Source organism: Cimex lectularius, unplaced genomic scaffold (genome assembly GCF_000648675.2).
Source record: "Cimex lectularius strain Harlan isolate CLEC.00 unplaced genomic scaffold, Clec_2.1 scaffold304, whole genome shotgun sequence".
Taxonomy (NCBI): domain Eukaryota; kingdom Metazoa; phylum Arthropoda; class Insecta; order Hemiptera; family Cimicidae; genus Cimex; species Cimex lectularius.
Window position 1 is genome coordinate 2,081 of NW_019392948.1, and position 24,349 is coordinate 26,429.

Consider the following 24,349-nt stretch of genomic DNA (forward strand, 5'->3'; position numbering starts at 1 on the left):
CCGAATCAAACCATATCGAACACCTTTGGGACGAGTTGTCAAAGTGGGTAAAAGTTGCCCAGAGGTGATAGAGAATTTGCAGGAAGTCAGAATGACGCTGTCAGAGGAGCACAAAAATATTCCACAGCACTACATTCCAAACCTCATAAAATCGATGTCACTTCGAATGCAAACTGTGATCAACGCAAGAGAAGGAAATACTCAGTACAGATTCACTATTTTTCGAGGTACGCTTGACCAATTAATACAATTCAATTAATTAAGATTTTAAGTTGAGATAAGAATGTCAGTTTCACGAGCGGGATTCGAACCCACGACCTTCTGCTTGATACGCCGCTACTCTACCCCGTGAGCTATCGTGACTTCGATCCACTCGGGAACCAACTTCCCATCTCAACCCCACCTTTGAATTTTCCCTCCTTTTTGCCATTTTTCAAATGTCGTGTAATCGATTTGATTCTCGGCGACAAATGAAATGGTCACGGAGAGCTTTAGTGAAGTATACTTCATTTTAAATCATTAAATTCACTATTTTTGGTGGTCCGCTTGGCCAATTAATACAATTCAATTAATTAAGGTTTTAAGTGGAGATAAAAAAGTCAGCGTCACGAGCGGGATTCGAACCCACGACCTTCGGCTTGATACGCCGCTACTCTACCCCGTGAGCTATCGTGACTTCGATCCACTCGGGACCAACTTCCCATCTCAACCCCACCTTCGAATTTGGCGCGAGTAGCGGCGTATCAAGCCAAAGGTCGTGGGTTCGAATCCCGCTCGTGACGCTGACTTTTTTATCTATCTTTTTTCCATAGCAACCATTTTCATAAAATTATTTAACAATGTTTAATATTTTATATTGCTATCTTATATTTTTCTTAAAAATATTCAATAAACAACCAAAAATAAAAGTTATAACGATCGCATGTGTTACTTAAAAAACGAGGATGGCCACTTTTTTGCCTGTCAGTGTATATTAGAAATTGCTGTAATAAACCGGATTTCATTTCAACTAATAAGCGAAGGGTGCAAAAAAACTAGATTATTTAGAAAAGCAAATCGCCGACATTACGCTTTATTACAAATCTTCATCTTCATAATCTTCAGATACGATTTATCACAGCCTTGAGACACCCATCCGTAGACTTCGTGCAACCAGATCATTCCAGCCGTTAAGACGCTAGTAAAATCCAACTCAAATGTTTGCTGCATGCGCCAAGGGGAGCCGTCAGAGAGAAGTGTTATTATATAACAATGAGAAGAAAGCTTATATAAGATATCACAGATGATCCAAAGCTCACTTGCTTGTTTAACATAAAGAGGATGGCGCCCAACTCATCTCTCAAGTAAGTGCACATAAAAAGAAACGGAAATTAACTAGTTCGGAAAAGTCAGTGTTTGAAAACTTGGGTATATATATATTGTTGATCATTCTTTTTTGTCTGATATTTTAAGAACAAATGTTAGTGCTGCAAAGGAATTGATGAATTTTTGAGTATGAATTTTATTAACACATTTTAAACACATAACCAATATAAAAGAATAATACAGGAATCACAGAAAATCATCAATGCGTTCTGAGTATATTAAAGTTTTCTTTCAGAAGTAAATACTTTCACATTATCCTGTAATTGATTCTTGTTGTTTAAGGTTAGGCTTAAAACAATCGACACAAATTTAATTTTCAATTTTTTTCTTTTTTAAACAGTAATAAGAAAAATTGAAATGATCGAATTTTGAAAAAAAATTCAATATCTTCAGAACTTATCGATAAATTTGTAGTTTCTGGAATCGTTTAAAATAAAATAGAAAGTATTTTAAAATTTGTAAAAACATTGGGAATTATGTTTTTAAAAAAAATCAATCAGTCGGTTTATCGCGCCAAATTCTTAAAATGATCCCTTTTGGACATTAAAATAGTCTTCTTAAAAATAAAAGTTGATGTGATTTTTAAATAATCCCACAGTAAAATGTATCAAATAGACAATACATAATACACGTCACTGAGTTAACAAAATACAATGTAGGCCCATTAAACATACATAATTTATATCAGAGAAAAAGAAATGCATTATGAAAAACACAGTGTAAAAAATAATATTACAACCATAACATATTCTCCTTTACTATTTCAGCAAGGCGCGTTTGCGCAAAACTCGCCTACTCCCGATATTTAGCGAGAATACCTGGTTGTCCAGGGATGATAAAATGGCTTAGAAATGTTTGCGATTTAAAAAAACTATTTGTGCTTATGTAGAAAAAACCTTAGCATACTAACATAGGTTTTACATTTTTTGTAAACGCTAATGGACGTTTTTCTTCTTTCAGCGGAAAAATCGAGATGAGTAAGGGTGAAGCCAAAGCAGTCCCGGACAAGGTAAAATTGACCCTCGAAATAGGAGATACGCCGGAGATACGATCATTCAGAACTTCCCTACCGCAAGTAAACTGAATTATCTACTATATTAATTATCTATTATTATTATCTATTCTCGAAAGGTTTCGGCGATTAAATTGCTAGTAATTACTTAGAACATCATAATAGAATAGCTTAGTCGTGCTATCTGAGTTTAATTATGATATTTCAGAGTTGACATGAAGAGTATTTTTTGCGTTCGTAACGTCGGAATTCTTCCGATTCAAAATTCGCCTTCTTATGATGGATTGCTCAGCAAAAGCAACACACACATTTTCACTACAATTGTGCAACAACGTTCGTAATAGTTTATTCCTGTTGTCTATCTCTCACCAATTACGCTTGTTCGAAGGAAAATTTTCCTCATTTAATTTTAGTCATATCCTCATATTTCCTACAAACTACAAACGGCATTTTAATACAATGTTATCCGTAAACTACGTTTATAAGTCGAACTTTCATTTCCAATGTGAAAAATGTTAATCGTAAATCTAATTTTCTCTTTCGTCCCAACTTAATATTTTTGTTATAAAAATACAAAAATCATGTATTTACCACAAAGATAAATTAAGCCAGAGTATTTAGAGGGACCAGTAAACCGAACTAGCCCCTAATAGTTCAAAATCCGTCGAAAACTTGCAAACTGTCACAAGAAAAAATAGCGAAATTTACCTTTTTTACTTGTTCCATTAACAATAATTCCGGTCGGCCTTTTCAAAAATTTGTATAAATTGTAATTGAAATAAATTTTTACATGTCAAAAATGTTTTATAATTTTTTATTATTATAACCTATTATGTTTTGTGACGGGAACTTCTAAATTTTTTTCCAAGTTGCCCAACCACCTACTAGGTTATATGAACCTTAGTGGTGCCAGTGTTTTTGAATAAAAGCCCAATTTGTAAGTATGTCAGGTTCAATGTATGGCCACTGGATTCCATCCCTGGGCCTTTACCTTACAGTGATGAGCCGTGTCAATCCCTAAACCGGTTCTGCCACCGGGGCTTTTTAGCTTTTTAAAACGTTAAATACACACAATCTCTCTCTCTCTCTCTCTCTCTCTCTCTCTCTCTCTCTCTCTCTCTCTCTCTCTCTCTCTAGTTTAATGATTCACGTGTATTTCCATATTTTCCTTAGTATTTTTATATGATCTCCATGTCAATTTACCGTGGTTTTAATATCATTTAATTACGAGAGAAGAAAAATATTAAAAGATGGCAAGTAATATTTTGGCTTGGTAATTATTGAAAATTAGGTAGGAGTGGACAAGAAGAGTATTTAATATAAATAAAAGTAAGTATTAAAAAATCAGGTAATATTTTATGTTTGGACCGGTTGCACGCAGTATTAACGGAATTGATTGTTTATATTAATTTACCGACCTAGCCTAACGCTTTTATTCTTTAAATCTTACACAAGTACCGTGTCAAGTATTACTCTACGGCATAGTTTTGTAATCGTTTCGTCATTGATTTTTGATAACTGGATACATAAAGTATCGGATTGTATAACACGGCCACGTAAAGCCGTCCGAGAACAATATGGATTGGAGCAGTATATACAAGCAATCTCGGTATTTGAACGGGCTTTACTATTTGTTTTTCAGGGAGATAAAATTTGTACAAACAACTGTTTAATCCGCGACTTATTGACACGACCGTAAAAGATAACCGACAGTGATTAACAATCATATGTTTGAGCCCATCACTGCTGACGCTTCAAAACTTCAATAAGTTGAATCTGTTAAAACATATATGAATACAGGGTGTTGAGGGTTAAATGTCAATACTGTCATGGTGTACATCGTAATTACTCAACTTATCCGTCAATCAAATACAAATCTGGCTTTTATTTTGCAAACTGCAGTAAATTTTTCAAAATATAACAACATTTCTGTTGTAAAATTTGCGCTTCCAAGTACACAGTAGTCGCTCAAAGAATAAGAAATGGCAAAACCCATGATTTTTGGAAATAGTCGGTTGTGGCTCGTTCTATGAATTTTCAATCAAAATTTTCGATTTCACCAAGGTTGCCTTATTTTATAAGTATTCTAAGGACATACTGACTTTTACATTTTTGAGAAATTTTCTTAGTGAAATTTCCTTGGCAAGGTTGAAAAACGTGATATCGAACCCAAGGAGAGCAACAAATCAAGAACGTCGTACATGTCTTATTTCTAATGAAAACATTTATTAGTTGGTAACAAAAATTAGATATATTCTTCTCGTGAGATGCCCAGCAAGGAGCACTGATTTGAACCCACTAGATTTTTACGTCTGGGGAAGTCTGAAAAGTGTACCTATCCAAACAGAAAACAGCTCATAGAGAAAATTGAAATCACCTGCAATGACGTGCGGGAAAGAAGGGAAGAAGTCCTCTATGCAGTCAGGTCAGTTGCTGTACATTCCCGCTTGTGTATGCAATACGAAAGAAAGCATTTCGAACAATATATCAGTTAATTTTCAAAATAAAAAAAAAACGCATCATTTAATGAAGATTAATTTTCGTTGTAATTTTTTTAATTATGTATACTATGATAAGAATGGATCTGATTTTTCTTTCCAACTCATAAAGGTTTTAATTAGAAATGACATGCAAGATGTTCTTGTATTGCTGCTCCACTTGGGTTTGACATCACGTTTTTCAATCTTGCAAAAGTGATTTCACTAAGAAAAGTCCTACAAAAGGTAAAAATGAGTATGGCATTTGAATATTTACGAAATAATATGAATAAGTTATGATCCGTTTTTTAACTATTTGGTAAAATCTATCTACAATAGTTGCAATCTGGTTTGGGATGTTACTGGGTACGTGGTCCTTCAATGACTCATACACTGTATTAAACAGTTGCCAAGCCATCCATTAACAATAAAAAAATTTAGTCCTTTAACCTTTGTAAAAGACATGTCAAACAAATTAAAAGTTTTATTGGAAAATAAAATCAATGATGTAAAAATATTTTATAAATTTGAAAACAAAATAGGTAGAACGGTTTTTACAAAGTTAAAAGATAAAGAACAGAAAGAAAAAATGTCAAATATTGTTTATAGCATCAAATGTAATGACTGTCCAACTGTATACTACGGCCAAACAAAACAGTACCTATTAGAAAGGGTTAGAACCCACAAATATGACTTTAACAACCACAGTAGAACAGGTATAGGGTTATCTAAACATGCGATTGACAAAAAGCAAAATTTTAATTTTAATATAGATGAAATAAAAATCATGGATAATGAAAGAGTATTTGGCTGTAGATTGTTAAAAGAATCCATGTTTGTTCAAAAAGATTGTAATTCCTGTAATCTAAAGACTGATTGCAATAAACTAAATACAATTTATAGCAATGTGTTAAAAAACTTAACTTCTCTCTCTACATGGTTAATATTTTATGTAAATAGTGTACATAAAAATTATTTATGTATATTATTGATTATATAAATGTACATACAAATTATATAATAATAATTTAATTGTAGAGAATTTTTGGTCTAAGTGGTTCGTTAAGTTGGCAGTCACTTAAAATATAAACCATACTGATTATAACCTGACAATTTCTGTTAAAAACGTGTAGAGAGGTGTATTTAAAAAATCGTTGACTTTGAAATGGTTATTACATTATTATTTTTATTTAGGACGTCGTACATGTAAGTTGAATGTTATTGTTATCTCTATGCTTGTAAATTAACTGAATTTTTATTTAATTTTTTTTTCTATTTTACTATGTTGTTGTAGTGCCCCGAGGAAGGCCGAATATAGAGCCGAAAGCTTGGCAACTGTATAATACAGAGTATGATTCATTGAAGGACCACATACAAAATAACATCCCAAACCAGATTGCAACTATTGTAGTCAAAGTTGGTCGATAACTGAACAACCTCGTACAATAATTGCAGTAAAGTTTGTCAAAAGTAAATTTTTGGTAAATGATTACTCTTATATATTTTATTTAAAAATGGATGGATCGAGTAGTTCGATCGATTTAGCTCACCTAAACATTTTTTAACACAGGAAGATTTTATAGTATGGCAAGCGGAGTCCATTCGAACAGGTTAAATTTTTTTAAAAAGAAGTGCTTAAAAGGATGCCTAGGTTTTCTTTCGGATACACTTGTCAATGTTACAGACGTTAAATATTGTGAGCATCCTATGATAATTAGAATTGAAAGATTAACAATAAATTAGATACTGAAGTTTTTCTCATCCCAACCGGGTGTAAATAAAAAATAAGCTTCTAAATTATTAAGGTTTTGACAAAAATGTTTTAAGAAAAAGAGATGAATCTTCCACAAATAATTGCCCCTTTGGAAACTGTGAGAAATATTACGTCTGTGTCTAACAGCAATATTCACCTAACTTTTACCATGGACTACGAGACATTTTGTGCCAGTAGGGAAATATCATTTTTAACTTATTACGCTGAGCATCCACCCTCAGTAGTAAACGTGGATGGCTCAAAAACTAAAGAAGGCATCCGATGTGCCTGGCATAATCCCCAATTAAGTATACAAGAAATGTACAAATTGCCACACGACTTTAGGATTTTTATAGCAGAACTATTTGGAATAGTTCAAAATTCAAAGTTCTAGAATTTGCTATGGAAGATATTATAGGTATGGAATCGCTAGCTTCCATATTGGATGCAATTAGTTTAATTAAGTTAGTTTTAAAATCTATTAAAAATTTTTACCTTCAATCAAAGCCAAAGTACATAGCTCGGGTGGTTGAAAAAGCATATAACTTGCAAACGGATAAGTGTATCGTTACGTATTTTTGTTGGATATGTGGTCCAAGGAATGTAGTGGATACGATGATAAACGAGCCAAACAGGATGGTCTGGAGCTTCCAAACCCAGTCTCAGATTTTAATTGCCAAATGAAAATGCCCAATATTATAAAATGGCAGACTTAATGTGACTCCGTTCCAAATGGTAAATTTTATTTCTCTATAAACCCAAACCTGAGGAAATAGCCGTGATTTACAATTACAAACATGAATAGGCAGGGATCCATGGGATATGTGGAGTATATCATCCATGTACGGGATGATCTTTGCGAAACATGTGGAATATCAGAAGATCTCGAGCACTTCATTATGACTTCCCCCAAATGTGTAAAAATTTACGATATTAAGGGCTTGGAAAAGCCAGAAATTACAAGTCTCTCTTAGGCTTTGAGAGTTTAGAGGTTTTTGAGGAGATACTCACGCATCTTCGGGCTGGTAATATACGGATTTAAGGCATCATGGTTGGGCGGGCATTACGAGAGGGATGGGTTCCTGACCATATTAATCTTCGCAGGTCTGGGAGATGTGAAATTTTCCACGTATCGATGTAGTGAATTTATGCACATCTCCGGATGAACCTCCTGAGAGAGAGAAAATACATAGAAGGTAAGCCTTCCACTTTATGGGGTTTGTTGGTTGCGGCTGGGCTCGGCCTCCTGGAGTGCCTTTATGTGTACCTGTCCTTCCTAAAAAATCGTTGAACAATGTCAGTAGAACAAGGCCATTTAAAAAAGAAGATAAATACAGAAGATAAATCTATCCAAACTTGGTTAACCGCCAATGTGTAACAATTTCAATTTTCGGTGACATCATCTTTGCCTGGCAACTTTTCTCTATTTGTAGCAATAAGACGCAGGTAAATATGATAATTATAATTTCACTTTATTCAATTTCACCAGAATAAAGAATGAAATGAGACTAAGTGGTGATATTTGTACATGAAATTATAGATGATGGGTATTAAAATACTCTAGATATCAATGGAGATGAATATTTTTTGACAATCCGAGCTATGGCTAAGGGGGACAAAGCTCATCGTCAGCAGCAATAAATTGGCTAAGTCCTCCATCCAGTTTGCATTCCTCCTAACAAATTTTAAATTTAATTATTCATTCAATAAATATTTGTTGGAATGAATGTCTCTTTGTTAGTGGGGTGCTAAAGAGAAATGGCCGATTTGGTTTGCTGACGAAGTAATCCAATAAAATAAAAATAATAGGTTATTTCATTGTCAAAAAAAGCGGAGATAAAATATAAGCGGAATTGGAAAAAAAAATAACCTTCAGTTCCTCCGTCTAGATTTCAACCGTTTCATAATAAAAAATATAAATATCAACTCCATTACAATTCATGGTCCGATTGACCAATTAACATTTTTCTGTTGATTAATATTTATGAAAGGTATTGGTCGATATAAAAAAGCTTCACGAGCGGGATTCAAACCCCCGACCTTCGGCTAAATACGCCGCTGCTCTACTACTTGAGCTATCGTGACTTCGATCCGCTCAGACACAAAATTCCCACCTCAACCTCAAAATAAATAAATAACACTAATAACCACAAATAAATATCAACGTACAATGTTAAAAACTATGGAATTAACCAGAATGAATTTATGAGCCTAGCTAAGAATGTAGATGAGATTCTGTACACCGCTAACGATTTATATGAAATTATTATATTAAGGTTTTTTCAAATCTACTTTTTTCTCGTTTCTTTAGAATAGTACGAATCTTAAATCAATATTTTAGAAAAAAAGATCGGTCATATCTTGATTGGTAATTTGTTAGAGGGTTAGATAAAATATGATCGTTTATTCTTTAGCTGTAAGTCATTTTAGATGAATTCAAGGCAAGATTTAATCATTTATTGGAATACACAAGAACTTTAGTAACAGAAACTATTCGAAAATAACATGTTCTATTAATAACATTTCAGTAAATTAAAAGTAACTCCTAAATATGGATGGTATGTACTACTAGGTACATTATTTTATAAATATTGAATAGTTATTCTACTTTGTTAAACTTAAAAGTATCATTATTTGCCGCAGAAATATTCGTTTAGTAAAATCAAAGTAAAGCTCTTCGTTTAAGTCAGAAAAGGATATAAAAAGGAATATTTTTGACGTGACTTAACGAAGGGCTACATTTCAGACCGTTACTTTGCAGCAGAAATGTTATGAGCAAACCCTTCGGAAAGTGAACGAGGGGATTTAACAATAAACCGCTTTTCTGTTCTCCCTTTAATTAGACAGAGTTTAAGTAAAATTAAAAAAAAAATCCGAACAAATAGTTTAAAATATTCCGTTTAATATTGGCTTGTGTTTCTTTTCTTTTCTTTCTTTCGGTTTTTTATACATTCGGTAATTTTATACATTAGAAGGAATACTTAAGGAAAACCGTTTATACTTAGATAGTGTAATTTGAAAATGATGTAATGAAAATAAACTAATTTTTTTATTAAGTATTTCAATATAATTTAAGTTTTTATTAAAGTTCTAGCACGTGTTAAGGGTACGCCTAGTTAGTTCTGCCTATATTTTTTTTACAGTTTTTATGTAGTTTACTAAATACGTAATTTTTCTAAATTAATTTTCAAAACTTCCTCTGATTTGTTGTTGAAATATTTTCCATTATAATTAGTGATCAGTCTTCGAAATTAAACCAAAACTGGCTATATATATATCTTCTAGCGTGAATATCTTCCCAGATCCAAAGGCTATTCCATGTTTATATTTGTATTTAGTAAATCTGCTCATATATGCTGAATATATCCATTATATCAACTTTTAAATACTTGTTTTCAATATTAAGCAACAGCAATACTATTAAACAAAATAATTTCTTCCAATTCTAACGTTTGAACTTTTTTAGGTACTGGCAACAATGGCTCAAAGTATGCTGTTGTTATCTCTCGGTATGATGGTTTTTTCATCAACTGTTATAATAGGGGCATTGAAAAACGCACCAACTGGACTATCTTTAACANGGCTCTCCCCTCCATGCTAGAGGCAGGAAAGCGAGAACGGATAGTTCAGTCTAGCCTAGGCATTGGAAGAAAAACAATAAGAAAAAAAATCCAGCAGAAAGCCAGTCAAATCAGATTTGTATCCACTTTAATTTTTATTAATATAAATTATTTCTGTTGTGTGGCCCATTTTCATTTATGGTTGTTTGTTCGGTATTTTCCATTTTGGTTATCAAGGTTGATTATTTTAATTTTGCCCCTCAGGCCCATATTATTCCCAAAGTATCTAATTATTCTTATATTGTTAGTTTGTAAGTAAAGGTTCATGTTTTGTTTTATATTTTTTATATAACATATCTTGATTCATAAGGAAATACATTTTTGTTTTAAAAGAAACAAAATATAGGTGTCCCTCTGCAATTGTGTTCATATTTTATTTCAAATCAAAATTCCTTTGATTTTGAGGCATATCACCGGCCTCAAGGGGGTTAATCAAACCTTAAAAGACGAAATATACTCATTCCTTAAAGGACCCATAATAATCTATTTATTAAATTTAAACAATGTTTGTAAATCGCAGGCCCTGAAGATGATCTCAATAAAGATCGAAACGTTGGCACGATAAAGAAAATGTTTTTCTGAAACCTACATCACACCTGACCGCATCTCACGATTTCTGAATAACTATGTAGAAATGTCTGATGTGTGGAATGTGATGATTGTTTTATGTGTTGTATTATTTGTTTTGTGCAATGTGATAATGATAGATGTGTGTTATCGATACTGAATTTTATTAATGATGTTATTGTTCGCTCATATCTCACGACCTCCAAATAATTATATTAATAACTTTTGCTCAATGTTTTTATAGAATGTGCCAAAAGAAAGTCTATATTTTCCTTCTACACTTGTATTTATTAATCCATCCATATTTCTGTAACACTCTTTAGGTACTAGCAATAATGGCTCAAAGTATGCTGTTGTTATCTCTCGGTATGATGGTTTTTTCATCAACTGTTATAATAGGGGCATTGAAAAACGCACCAACTGGACTATCTTTAACAGATTATGAAGCATCTTGGCTGGGTAAGTTTATTCATAATGTTTCATGTCCAAAATCGTTTATCAAATGTCCCTTAGTTGCCTATAAATAAAGGAATATTCTAGAGTCCATTATGTTAGGCTGACGTGGCGTTTTTATTGAATTCATTTAAATAATTATTTATTTCAGCTGGTGTTCTTTTAATTGTACAACCGACCGGGAGCATTCTTTCCGGTTTCATCCAGAACACCCTCGGCAGAAAGAAGTGCATGTTGATGGCCAACGTGCCCCAGCTGTTCGGGTGGATGCTCGTCTACCACGCCCAATCAGTCCCGATGCTATTCGTCGCTTCAGCCCTTATGGGATTCAGCATAGGTTTTATGGAGGTGCCCTCTTTCAGCTATGTGGGCGAAATATCACAGACACATCTCAGAGGAATGCTAGCCTCTTTTACGAGCGTTTACATCTCGGTCGGTCTCCTTATTATGTGCCTGTTAAAATCCTTCACGGATTGGAGGACAGCTGCTGCTATAAGCTCTTCATTTCCGGTCATCACATTCATCGCCATACTACAGGTAATTAAAATTAAGAAATTCAACAATTTCAAGTTAAAATTAAATTGATATTTTCTAAAAATATGGTTTATATTCGGATTTGCACATTCGTACATGGGTAATTGCCAATTGGGTAACAAATTGGTAAAATAAAAAATAAAAAAAGATTTTCTGTCCATTTTAAATCATTCGTGGATATAGTAAATGGGGATCAAGTATGTGGTTCAAAGAATTTTTTGTTTTCAAAGTATTTTTGCTTTCGGCCCTTAATATAGGAAATTATACGGTTTAAAAAAAGAGTTTTTTACTCCATCATGTTTAATTTAATTACAATATCTTTAAAACGTATTACCAACATATCAAAGAAGTTAAAACTCACCCTGCATGTAAAACAATGTTTACCTAGATAGCTTTTGATTAGAAGAATTGTAAGATATTAAAGAAAAAACCAATAGATTGAAGCATTAAACTAACTCCTTCACATAAATATTAAACATTATTATCATTAAACAAAAAATTCCGTCAATTCCAGATATTTGTTAAGGCTTCATTAAAGTTAAAATTAACAAGAGAAAGACTACGTTTTGTTTTGCAATAATAACTATTATTAGGTTCCTGAATCACCTGTGTGGCTGTTGACAAAAGGAAGGCGCGAAGAGGCAATGGCTTCGTTGGCATGGCTGAGGGGGTGGGTTAAGCAAGAGGTCGTACTGAAGGAATTCAGAGGAATGGAAGCTCATGCGGAAGCTTCGAAGCTAAACAGCCCCATCACGACCCCAATCACACCACCCGCCCTTGCTTACTCACCAGTCCCAACTAATGAGGGAGGTAAAACGCCACTAATCCTATTTCTATTCAACACCAGCTTTCTGTACTAACCAGCCTTATCCATTTTACGAGAGCTGATCACTATGTTTCAACATAAGGTTGAGTTAATTTCATGTTTATATCCGGGAGTAGCCAGAAAGTATTAAGAACCATTGGGAAGTTTAATTTTTTAAGCATTCACCCATAATTCGTGAAAGATGAATTATATTAATAACGTGTGGTCTTTAGCGACCGTTACTTGATGATTATTTGGTGGTCGTGAGATGCGGTCTTGGTGTGACATAGGTTTAGAACATTTTCTTTATCGTGCCAACGTTTCGACCTTTATTAAGGTCATCTTGAGGACCTGGAATTTATAAACATTGTTTAAATTCTACAAATACATGTAGGATGTGAAAAAAATGAATTTATACAATGCTAGAAAATTTTAGATTAAAAAAATGAATTTATGCAATGCTAGAAAATTTTAGACTAAAAAAATGAATTTGTACAATGCTAGAAAATTTTAGATTAAAAAATGAATTTTTACAATGTTAGAAAATTTTAGATTAAAAAATGAATTTATACAATGCTAGAAAATTTTAGATTAAAAAAATGAATTATACAATGCTAGAAAATTTTAGATTAAAAAAAAAGAATTTGTACAATGCTAGAAAATTTTAGACTAAAAAAATGAATTTATGCAATGCTAAAAAATTTTAGTTTAAAAAAATGAATTTAAGCAATGCTGGAAAATTTTAGATTAAAAAATGTATTTGTACAATGATAGAAAATGTTAGATTAAATAAATGAATTTATACAATGCTAGAAATTGTAAGATTAAAAAAATTAATTTATACAATGCTAGAAAATTTTAGATTAAAAAAATGTATTTCTACAATGATAGAAAATGTTAGATTAAATAAATGAATTTATACAATGCTAGAAATTGTAAAATTAATTTATACAATGCTAGAAAATTTTAGATTAAAAAAATTAATATATAATGCTAGATTTTTTTTTATTCAGTCAAAGTATTTGTACTCATTCAAAGTGTTTTCCGTGTAGATGTGTCATACTTCTCTGTTATGTTGAGAGTAGATATTGATGTTTTATGTTTATATACGTTGGATTTTGAATGGAAGGATGTCGGGAATAGAAAAACATTTTTTTTTTATGAGGAGTCGGCTTCTGGGTGGTGAGAGGAGCCGACAATGGGAAAAAATGGGTAAGGGTTCAGCCTGATTATCCTTTCATGATTATATAGACGGGGATAATTCCGGAAAGGAAAGCCAAATTGTTGAAGAATTAGACTATGTAGAAATGTGTGGTGATGGCCGAACCATTACTAACGTTTTTCACTTCAAAAAAGCCGATGCCTTATACAAAAATGTCTTTTCTATACCGACTTCCTTCCCACCCCATAAAAATCCAACATATATAAACACAAAACAGCAATATCTCACTGGCACTCTCAACAAGACACGCAAGAATTACACAGAAGAGTGGGGAGAAATACGTTGATTGAATATAAAAAAATATATTTTGCATTGTATAAATTCACTTTTTTCCACATCCTACATATATTTGTTAAATATAAACAATGTTTGTAAATTCCAGGCCCTGAAGAATGATCTGAATAAAGATCGAAACCTTGGCACGATAAAGAAAATGTTTTTCTGAAACCTACATCACACCTGACCGCATCTCACGATTTCTGAATAACTATGTAGAAATGTCTGATGTGTGGAATGTGATGATTGTTTTATGTGTTGTATTATTTGTTTTGTGCAATGTGATAATGATAGATGTGTGTTATCGATACTGAATTTTATTAATGATGTTATTGTTCGCTCATATCTCACGACCTCCAAATAATTATATTAATAACTTTTGCTCAATGTTTTTATAGAATGTGCCAAAAGAAAGTCTATATTTTCCTTCTACACTTGTATTTATTAATCCATCCATATTTCTGTAACACTCTATTGTTCAATCTCTGAAAAGATCTTACTAGAACATGGATTTCTACACTGACGTAAAACCGTAGTTTACTTAGTAAAATTTAATACATTTCAATTATTATTCGTTTAACTTGTTGCTTATGTTTAGTAATATATATAAGTAATATAATGCCATCAGCAAAGTATCCGCGTTTCAAAATTACTTTCCTGTACATTATTAAACGATTAAGGTTCATTTACAATTAAAAACGAGATGCTTTTGGGAATTAACCCACAGTGTCATTACTGAGTAATTTGGAGTATATGAGTAAGCCGCCCTTGTCCAATAAGGGACAAATGTTCCAGTTTAATTGGTAAACGAAATTATGGCGAGTTAAAAGGATGCTCTCCAGTTCATGTGGGTTTCCCGTAACCCTTTATCGGATATGTAATTACACGATATTGATTATGCTATTAGAACATTTAATTTTACTATTGCTTTCCAATTAGGCCTCACAAAATGTGCTTTATCGCAAATTAATTTAATGGAAAGTATGTTTAATATCTTGTTGGTTTGCGAGGCAAATATTTCCTACCACCATTGATCATTATTTAAACCTGCGTGTTTTCTAACAATTCCTGAATATGCCCGTAGTATTAATGCTATTTGTCATAATATAAAATCCCAATTATTCCAGTAATTTAACATTGTTTTGTGCTCTTGTCGTGCCAGCAATAAATAATATCAAGGCATAAGTAAAAGCTGTATCCAAATAACTACGTGTTGTTAATTACCTTCATCATGGGTTAATCACAGGTTATACTTCATAATAATAAATTATATTATGTAATTAATATTAATAATGTAATTCTATTATTATATTCAATAAACTCACTAATTTCGTGGTCCATTGACTTTTTTATCTCAACTAAAAACCTTAATTAATTGTAATATATTAATTGGTCAAGCGGACTACGAAATTAGTGAATTTAATCGTAAAATAGTTATTCCTGTTGTCTATCTCTTCCCATTTCCGGTTTGCTACAAATAAATTGTACACATTTAATTTTACGCTTATCTTTCAATTTCCTTTAAGAACTAATAAACTGGCATTGTTAGTTTAATGTAATTTTATCAATAAACTACGTTTATAAGTCAAACTTTCCGTTTGAAATGTCAAACTTGTTAATCTTAAATCTAATTCTCCAGTTTCCATCCCTTTTTAAAATAAAACATTATAAACTTTAAGCGACTATATAATAACGATAAAATGTTGGAAGAATGAACCTAGCGAGAACAGACGTACCAAGAGATGACCAAACTGCGATCAGCGAAACTCGCAAAAAAAACCAACAAAACTTTACACTTAAACAGATAAAATCCAAATAACCCGGCCTTCCTGTCTCTCACAAATATGTTGTATCACCAATGTTTTATGACCCCAAGCTCATTCCTTTAGCATTTGAAATGCGGCTTTATTATTTTTTATAGATTGTTGGTAAATATTAAGTGTTGAATATGCAAAAAGAATTCAATGATATTATTCCATGTCACAAACTCAATCACGTGAAAATACACAGATAATTCGTTATTTTAGATGTAATATCCTCAATTGTTCATATTATGACCAATAAATAATCACTTTAGTGTATAACAATATTTTTCGCCTATCCCGTCTGATAAACTTTGATGCAACCATGAAAATATGAAACATCTGAACTTTTGAAAATAGTTCCTTCATTGCGTGAATAGGCGGACCGAATGACCAAACAACGATTAGTTAAGTCTCAGACCGGACAAGACGCCAAATTTATTTTGAGAACTTTTACCATTCTTTTAAACAGACATTATATATTGTTTGTTAGCACGACTTTGTAGCACACAATAAATAGAATCCTTCTTGAATCCATAAACAATGACATATTTCAATACTGACTTTTACTGCTAATAATGTTTTCTTATTGTAATTAATTAATAAATTTTGATAATATTTATGCTCTGAAAATGTTTAACTAATGGCTTTTATTTAAGGTCTTGTGATAGAAGATTACAAACCAACCTTCTCGGAGAAAATGAAGGATTTGGTCAGGCCAGAGATGCTAAAGCCGTTGGGCTTGGTTGTTTGTTATTTCGGTTTTCTGCACTGTTGTGCTTTAAACGGATGCAGACCGTACTTGGTCCACGTTTTCACAAAACTCGGAGTACCTCTTGACCCTTTCGTCGGCACGGTAAAACAATTATTAAACCATCATGAATTTAAACCGGGAGGTAAATTGCGAAATGATACAACAAAGTTTTGTTTCAGGTGTTTGCCGCATCGAGCCAAATTCTGGGAAGTTTTATTTGTATGGGAAGTGTTCGAAAACTCGGGAAACGAGGGCTTTCTCTGATTTCAATCACGGCCTGTTCACTAATTACTCTCTGTCTCGGAGTCTACGCTTTCCTGAGGGAAACAAGGCAGCTCGATCTCGGAATCTTTCCTCTCGTCCTATTTTCGCTACTCTTTTTCTGCACGAACGTCGGGGTTGGGGTCATCCCCTGGACTCTTCTAGGAGAAGTGTTTCCAGCTAGGTTTGTAAAAATGTGTTCCTCTTGGATTTCATCAATTAATTGGTTTTAAAAGTGCAACGTTTTATAGGACTATTTCCAACGTTAGATGGATAAAAGTGTTAAAATATTCCACGCGTAGCTGGGTTTTAAGCTTAAAGTTGCGAAAATATTTGATTTAGGGAGGAAAATATACTATTGTATTTGGATTAGTTTATAAACTAGAAACTGTAGCAGAGAAATGTAAAATAATCGAATTTATATAGAAGTCAAGTGTTGGTGCCCGAGAGGATCGAAGTCATGATAGCTCATGTGGTAGAGTAGCGGCGTACTTAGCCTAAGGTCGTGGGTTCGAATCCCGCTAGCGACACTGACTTTTCTATCTCAACCAAGACCTTAGAAAAATAATTAATTGATTGCAAGAAGTAACTTGGTCAATTGACTACGAAAACGTCAATGGATTAATATTTAAAAAGTAAAAAATGTATCACTTCACGAAACTGCTCTCGTGGCCACTTCATAAGTCGCTGAGAATCCGATTACACGACATTTGAAAATGGCAAAAAGAGGGAAAATTCGAACGGTTGTAGGTTGATGGAGAGTTGGAATCCGAGAGGATCGAAGTCACGATAGCTCAAGTGGGAGATAGCGGCTTATTTAGCCGAAGGTGGTGGGTTCGAATCCCGCTCGTGACCCTGACTTTTTATCTCATCCAAGATCTTATAAAGAATAATTCCTTGATTTATTATATAGAAGGTTATTTAAGTGTGTTGGACGTGTAGCAAGACACAAAATCAGTTACAATAAATAATATATAAAATTTTATAATAAAAGTAATTGTTCATATTTTTTCTCGGTTAAAGCAACTCGAGCTTTCTCATGTCGATTATGGTTGGCCTACGGTGAAATGACTTTTCGGTTCATATTTAGCTCCCTAAAGAGATCTCATGTGTCTAACTTGTGTGGTGGTTTGCAGTACCTAATCAGTCACAAGCCCTTTCCTCTATCAAAAATATTTCTTCCAATTACATTTTTTATATTTACAATCTTTTTAAGTCTTCTGTACACTTGTTCTGTTTTATCACCACATACAAATTCAAAGCTATTAGTCCCTCCTTTTTTATACCTTATACGGTACCTACAACCTCTGGAATTCATTACGTCACTACATTCGACTGGCCTCAACCCTTTCCACCTTTATGTACCGTCCGCTCGACTACTTCCTTTCCTACATTTTAACACCAAGTACGGTTAATTTTCTGCTAAATTGTCCACCTTTTTTCTAAATTAGTTGAATTTCTTTTAACATGCATACATATTTTTACATATACATTTAATTGTTTATTTATGTATTCATTTTGATTCGAATTGTACGAAAATTTTGTTATTCAAGGGGCCCAAAGTCCTTCTCTCTTTTATTCTCTTTCTCTTCTTATTTTCTTCAACATGTTAAGGACACTTAATAATACTAATAAAATAAGGAACAATTTATTTTACCATGTGCTGTCATTCATAAATGTAAGTAAAGTGTTACCGGGAATAACTTGGGAAAAAGATATTGTTAGGTGGCTAATATTGTCACAATAGAAGAGTTAGCAATTGTAAATTAATTTATCTTCTCGAATCTGCCGGGTTTGTAAAAAGAGTGGGCCATGATTTTGTTAATGTTAAGGTTAATGTGAACAATTAATTAACAAATAAAATGGCCACGGAGAGCTTTAGTGAAGAATACTTAATTTAAATTCACTAATTTCGTGGTCCGTTTGACCAATTATTACAATTAATTAAGGTTTTTAAGTTGAGATAAAAGGCAATAATGAGGGAATATTCAAAAGGTGGGTTGAGATGGGAAGTTGGTGTCCGAGTGGATCGAGGTCACGATAGCTCAAGTGGTAGAGCAGCGGCGTACCTGGCCGAAGATCGTGGGTTCGAATCCCACTCATGCCATTGTCTTTTTTATCTCAACTAAAAAACCTTAATTAATTGTAATATATTAATTGGTCAAGTGGACCACGAAATTAGTCAAGTTAATGTGAACATTGACATACTAGGCAATAAATAAATAAAAATCACGTTTTTCAATAATGGAATATTTTAACATGAAACAACAAAAAGTGTCTACAATTACGTCGAGCAAAAATGTAATGATTCTGCTCGTGATTGTAAGTCACATCAGGATACTTGTGCAAAGCGGGTTGTTGCTCAAAATTGAATCGCAAATAAATAAAATAGCTCTGAAAACCTATCCTCTTTCTTACGTGTTTTTTTATTCAAGGCACGTCCAAGTGAATGTACACGTTAGGGTTCAAACATAAAAAAATTTGTTTTTTCTTCTTTATAAAAAAATGAAATGTAAATATATTCAGAATCTCTGTTTGTCGAAGTCGGATGGATATAGCAGGAAGTGCGCAATAAACACGCTTTGCAATAAATTTCCCTAAAAGCAAAAATCATCTAAAAACCCTGTTTTAAAATTAAATAGAGTCGTTTAATACGTTTGTAAGATACAATAAAATTACATTTGCGGTGGAATGGGGCGGGTCAAGAGACAAAGCTTGTAGTGCAATTACCGTCCGGTCTATTTTCTCTTTTTTTTCTGGATAAAGATGGTTACCTGGTTATGCGGCCATTTTCTCTACTATCCTTTTATCTTTAAGCTGGCCTCCACTACCTTTTGCCCTGGTAAATTAAATATCTGCTAGAAAGATCACTAGAAATTGTTAATCTTACAGTTTATACGGTTTAACACGTAGGAACGACAGTTGTAAAAATTACTTACAAACATGTAAAAACTACTCTTATTTGATGACAAATGAATGCCTACAATACAATATGTTGATAACCAATGAAAAATTAAGTATTATTGGCCGAACTGGATAAACCCTTATCAGTAAAATCAGAACACCTAATCCGAACGAAAACAAAATATTTGCCCATTGTTGCTGAATTTTACCGAGAAAGTAAAGTGTGTGTGTGTTTTGTGTTTTCGCAGGAAGTTTATTGATAAATGCTCCAGCTTCTATTACGTGTAGTGTATGCTTCATACAATACAATGTCAATTAATAAACCTTTTTATATGTAATAGCTAATTTTAACGAAGAGTGAAATTTTTTTTTAATCAGAAGTACACATATTATATATTTTTTTTAAATATCTATTACATAATATATTTTAAAAAATAATATAAAATATATATATATAAAAGTAATAAAAAAGGTTAAAAAAATATCCGTTAGGTACATATTAATAAAAGTAACAGATCTATACGTATCATTTTAATTCATCTTTTAGTTAACGGATTAAAATATAAATTCCATTAACAGGGGTTTTCGATTATACGTGGAACACCCTCCCTGTCATTAACCCGAATATTGAAGGTTTTATTATAAAATGGATAACTTAAGTTCAAATAAAAGTGAGAAAGTAGTGAACAAAGCAAAATAGATGATAAATCATGAAAGGGGATGATGAACAGATTAAGCGAGCAAGAGAGAGAGAGAGAGAGAGAGAGAGAGAGAGAGAGAGAGAGAGAGAGAGAGAGAGAGAGAGAGAGAGAGAGAGAGNGAATGACAGAGAAAGAGAGAGAGAGAGAGAGAATGACAAAGAGAAAGAGAGGTAGGAAGAGAAAGGAAATAAGGGAAAATAAAGAAAGATTAATAAAGAGAAATTTGTATGTATTTATGAAATGAGTGTTTTAGTTCATGTATTGATAATTTCCTGTAACGCAGATTATTAGCTTTTTATTGTTTTTATTTCATTCATTTACTCTCAACCATAACGTTTTTGTTAATGTTTGGTTAGAAAATGTTCTATTTTTTTTTCGGCCAATATGATCAGTGCGAGTTTAGTTCATGGCCATTTATATCTCTAATTTTTTTATATATTTTTTTTAACGTTTTACTCAATTTTTTGCAAAATGGAGGAAACAAAATATTTTTCATGCCAGACCCTTTACAAGGTAGAAACAGAATTACGCGGACAGCATAAAGTTTTGAAGTGCCCCAAACAAAACCAGGCAAGTTAAATAGCTTTCTTAATCCTGTTATCATATTTGACGATAAGGTTGTCGAAGTTGGTCCCTCAAAACACCCTTTTATTACGGTGTCTTCAACTTGCCATATTTGATTACAATATTTCATTAACAGTAAGTTGCCAGATTTATCTTATATATAGAGAGGGAGTGAGAGGGAGTGGGAGTGGGAGTGGGAGTGAGAGAGAGAGAGAGAGAGAGAGAGAGAGAGAGAGAGAGAGAGAGAGAAAGAGAGAGAGAAAGAGAGAGAGACAGAGTGAGAGAGACAGACAGAGACTTAGAGGCAGTGAGAGAAAGAAAAAAGGATGAGAATAATAGTAGCAGTATATGCAGCTGAATACATTTTTACAGATATCTACTAAAGTTTTTGACATATATTTAAACAATTTTTTTAAATGGCACTAAGGTAAATTAAATTTCCAAATATATTTCTACGCTAATGATCTGATATTTTCTGATTTAAAATGGTTGAATTGAATATAGAAAATTCTACGTTGAAAAACTCGTTCTGGTCTAACTGTTCTTCTTTCTGGTAGAAAAGCATTACTATTATATCGTGGTGGACGGAATTTCTCATTATCTATGTCTCGACTGTCAGAAATCAAATCATGTGGATCACTCCATCAGAATTCCGTTACGTTAAAAAGTTACGTTTATGTTGTTTTTTTCTGTGTTTAATATTTTTGGGTTGTTGAAATCGAAATTGTGTTAGTGTTCAAAATGGTGGGTAGCGTTAACATAAACTACCTTTTTGGAAATGGTTTACATCAACAGAGATAAACACAGTATCAATTACAGAAGAGACACTGTAAGCTCAGCCGCAGCTACTCTATCATAAATCAAATGCGATATCAATAACATACATATAACACACAAAATATATACAACAACAGATAAAATAATCGTTACACTCTACACATCAAACAATTCTACATAGACTAAATCTTCAACAATTTATCTCTTCTTTCCCTAATATCCCGTCTATAATAATCCTGAAAGTCTAACCAGGCCCGAACGACAAATCATTACCCTTTTTTCCATTGTCGATCCGTTTCACTTCAAAGAAGTCGCCTCCTCATAGAAAAATGAATTTCGATCCCTACTTCCTTCCCCACCTCTTCAAAATCAAACATATATAAACAAAAGAACATTACTATCTCACTAACACGCTGAACCCGACACATCAACACAAAAATGACACATCTACACAGAAAACACACATTTGGAATAAGTACAAATACTCTTATTAAATCTAAAATATTACGTACATTGTTGTATAAATTCATTTTCACATCTTACCCGTACTTGAGTAATTTAAACAATGTTTATAAATCCTAGGACCTGAAGATGATCTCAATTAATAGCGAAACGTTGGCACGATAAGAAAATATTTCTCTAAACCTACATCGCACCAGACCGCATCTCACGATCTCTAAATTATTAGTGATTAACTGTCAGTAAATAATACACATCGAAAGAATATTCATTTCATGGAATAAAAATCAATATGTTGTTGTGCAGGAGTATTTTATGCACGTAAATAACGTGTATTATGTTGATTCTACAAATCGTGAATGACGCTTTTGAATTTCTTGTGAATAATTCAGTCAAGTTATAGTAATTTGTACAACTTCTAATTTACCTTCAGGTCTCGTGGGGCTTTTTTAAATCAACAACTTTGAAAGGTTGCTATCAAGATCATCAAAATCAAGATATCTTGAACGACACCATTTTACATTAATGTAAAGGCTCATGTCCCTTTTCTGGAATTTATGTAACGACATGAGGGACATACATTAGCAAATCTAGTCCACTTTTTAAGGTTTTAAATTTATCTTGTTTTCTTTAAAATGTTTAAATGTTTTACTAAATATCAACAATCAATTAATACCTCTACTTGACTTACGTATTTTCAGGTACGTATTGCCTTATTTTTTCAGCAATTTATCACGAATAAAAAATCATTTTCTTGCAAAGTCTTGTAGTTGTGAAAATATTCTGTTTTAATTTTGTTATACAAACAATTTGCATCAACATAAAAAGAATTAAATTTTTTTTAAGTTGTCATACATTTCACGGATAAGCTTTGTAATTCTAAATTTTCCACTAGGGTGTAATATCTGCAAGAGTAATCAAGCCAAATACTCCCTAATTTCATTATTGATTTCCTTTTAAGTAAATGTTTGTGCGAAAATGCTATTAGAAAATTGAAAGAACGATTTCATGAATGGTATCTTACTTTATTTCAAACAGAACGAAAAATGAGTGAATTATTCCAACACGCCCAATTGTATACCAAAAAAATAGAAAATGTTGGTGTTTATACACGGCTTTAGTTTGAATTTTTTGATGTTAATTTTTTAGGGGGCGAGGATTTGGCGGAGGAATAGCTGCTGCATCATACTACGTGTGGTACTTCATAGTTTCCAAGACATTTCTTGAATTGGACTTTTATCTCGGCCTGTACGGGGTCTTCTTCTTATACAGCGCACTTGGTTTCTGCGGACTGCTTTTCCTCTCCATCTACCTTCCAGAAACCGAGGGCAAGAAGCTGGAAGATATCGAAAAGTTTTTTATCCCGAAGTCGAGACGCACAGAGTCACAAAAGTAGACCTTCTCACTAAGCTCAAGACTGTTTCACGCAAAATTACTTCAACGACTACAAATATTCAATTGTACATTAAACCAACAGATTGGTGGTAAAAGTGAAAATGCACATTGTTATGCTTTGGTAAGCATGAAATAAAAGTTTGTTTTTTTATGACACACTCACTCTATTATTGTTTAGGGAAACGTCTTTTATATTTTTATTTATTGTCATAAAAACCCTTTTACAAAAATTATCGTTCTTTTCAAATTTAGTTTTAACTAACCAAATTGATTTTAGATGTTCGTTTCGAATTTCCTTTGGCAATTGTATTTTAAAAGACAGAGTGTTTATCTGTCAAATAAATCGAATAGCTATAAATTTGCATTTTGGTCCAGCAAGTTATTTTTCGAATAAGAGCTCCTAAAATAGGTATTAACTAAAAGATTTTATTAGTTTTAAAAAATTTATAGGAAACTATTTAAATTGTTATTCAATATTATATACATGACTAATACAAAGTTGTAATTTTTAAAACACATATAAAACAAGAAACCTTGTATGAAATTTCCATAATAATATAAAGTAAATAGAAATTGAATTGTTAGACAAAAAGTAGGAATGCACCTTTGATTACATTACTTAAAAAAATTAAAGTTTTCAATTTCCTA

General features: G+C 32.6%; 1 protein-coding gene across 2 annotated transcripts; it reads left to right on the forward strand.

The window, feature by feature from the left end:
• Positions 1-1,240: 1,240 nt before the first annotated feature.
• LOC106669487 (facilitated trehalose transporter Tret1-like) lies at positions 1,241-24,349 on the forward strand. Of its 2 annotated transcripts, none has more exons than XM_024229447.1 (8): positions 1,241-1,343; positions 2,326-2,440; positions 11,118-11,253; positions 11,399-11,784; positions 12,375-12,591; positions 16,546-16,742; positions 16,820-17,085; positions 23,456-24,349. In XM_024229447.1, the coding sequence occupies exons 1-8, from the start codon at positions 1,321-1,323 to the stop codon at positions 23,700-23,702; spliced, it is 1,587 nt and encodes a 528-aa protein (XP_024085215.1). In that variant the 5' UTR covers positions 1,241-1,320; the 3' UTR covers positions 23,703-24,349. The 2 variants fall into 2 exon arrangements, with proteins under 2 accessions (XP_024085215.1, XP_024085216.1); XM_024229448.1 differs by lacking the exon at positions 1,241-1,343 and adding an exon at positions 1,390-1,407.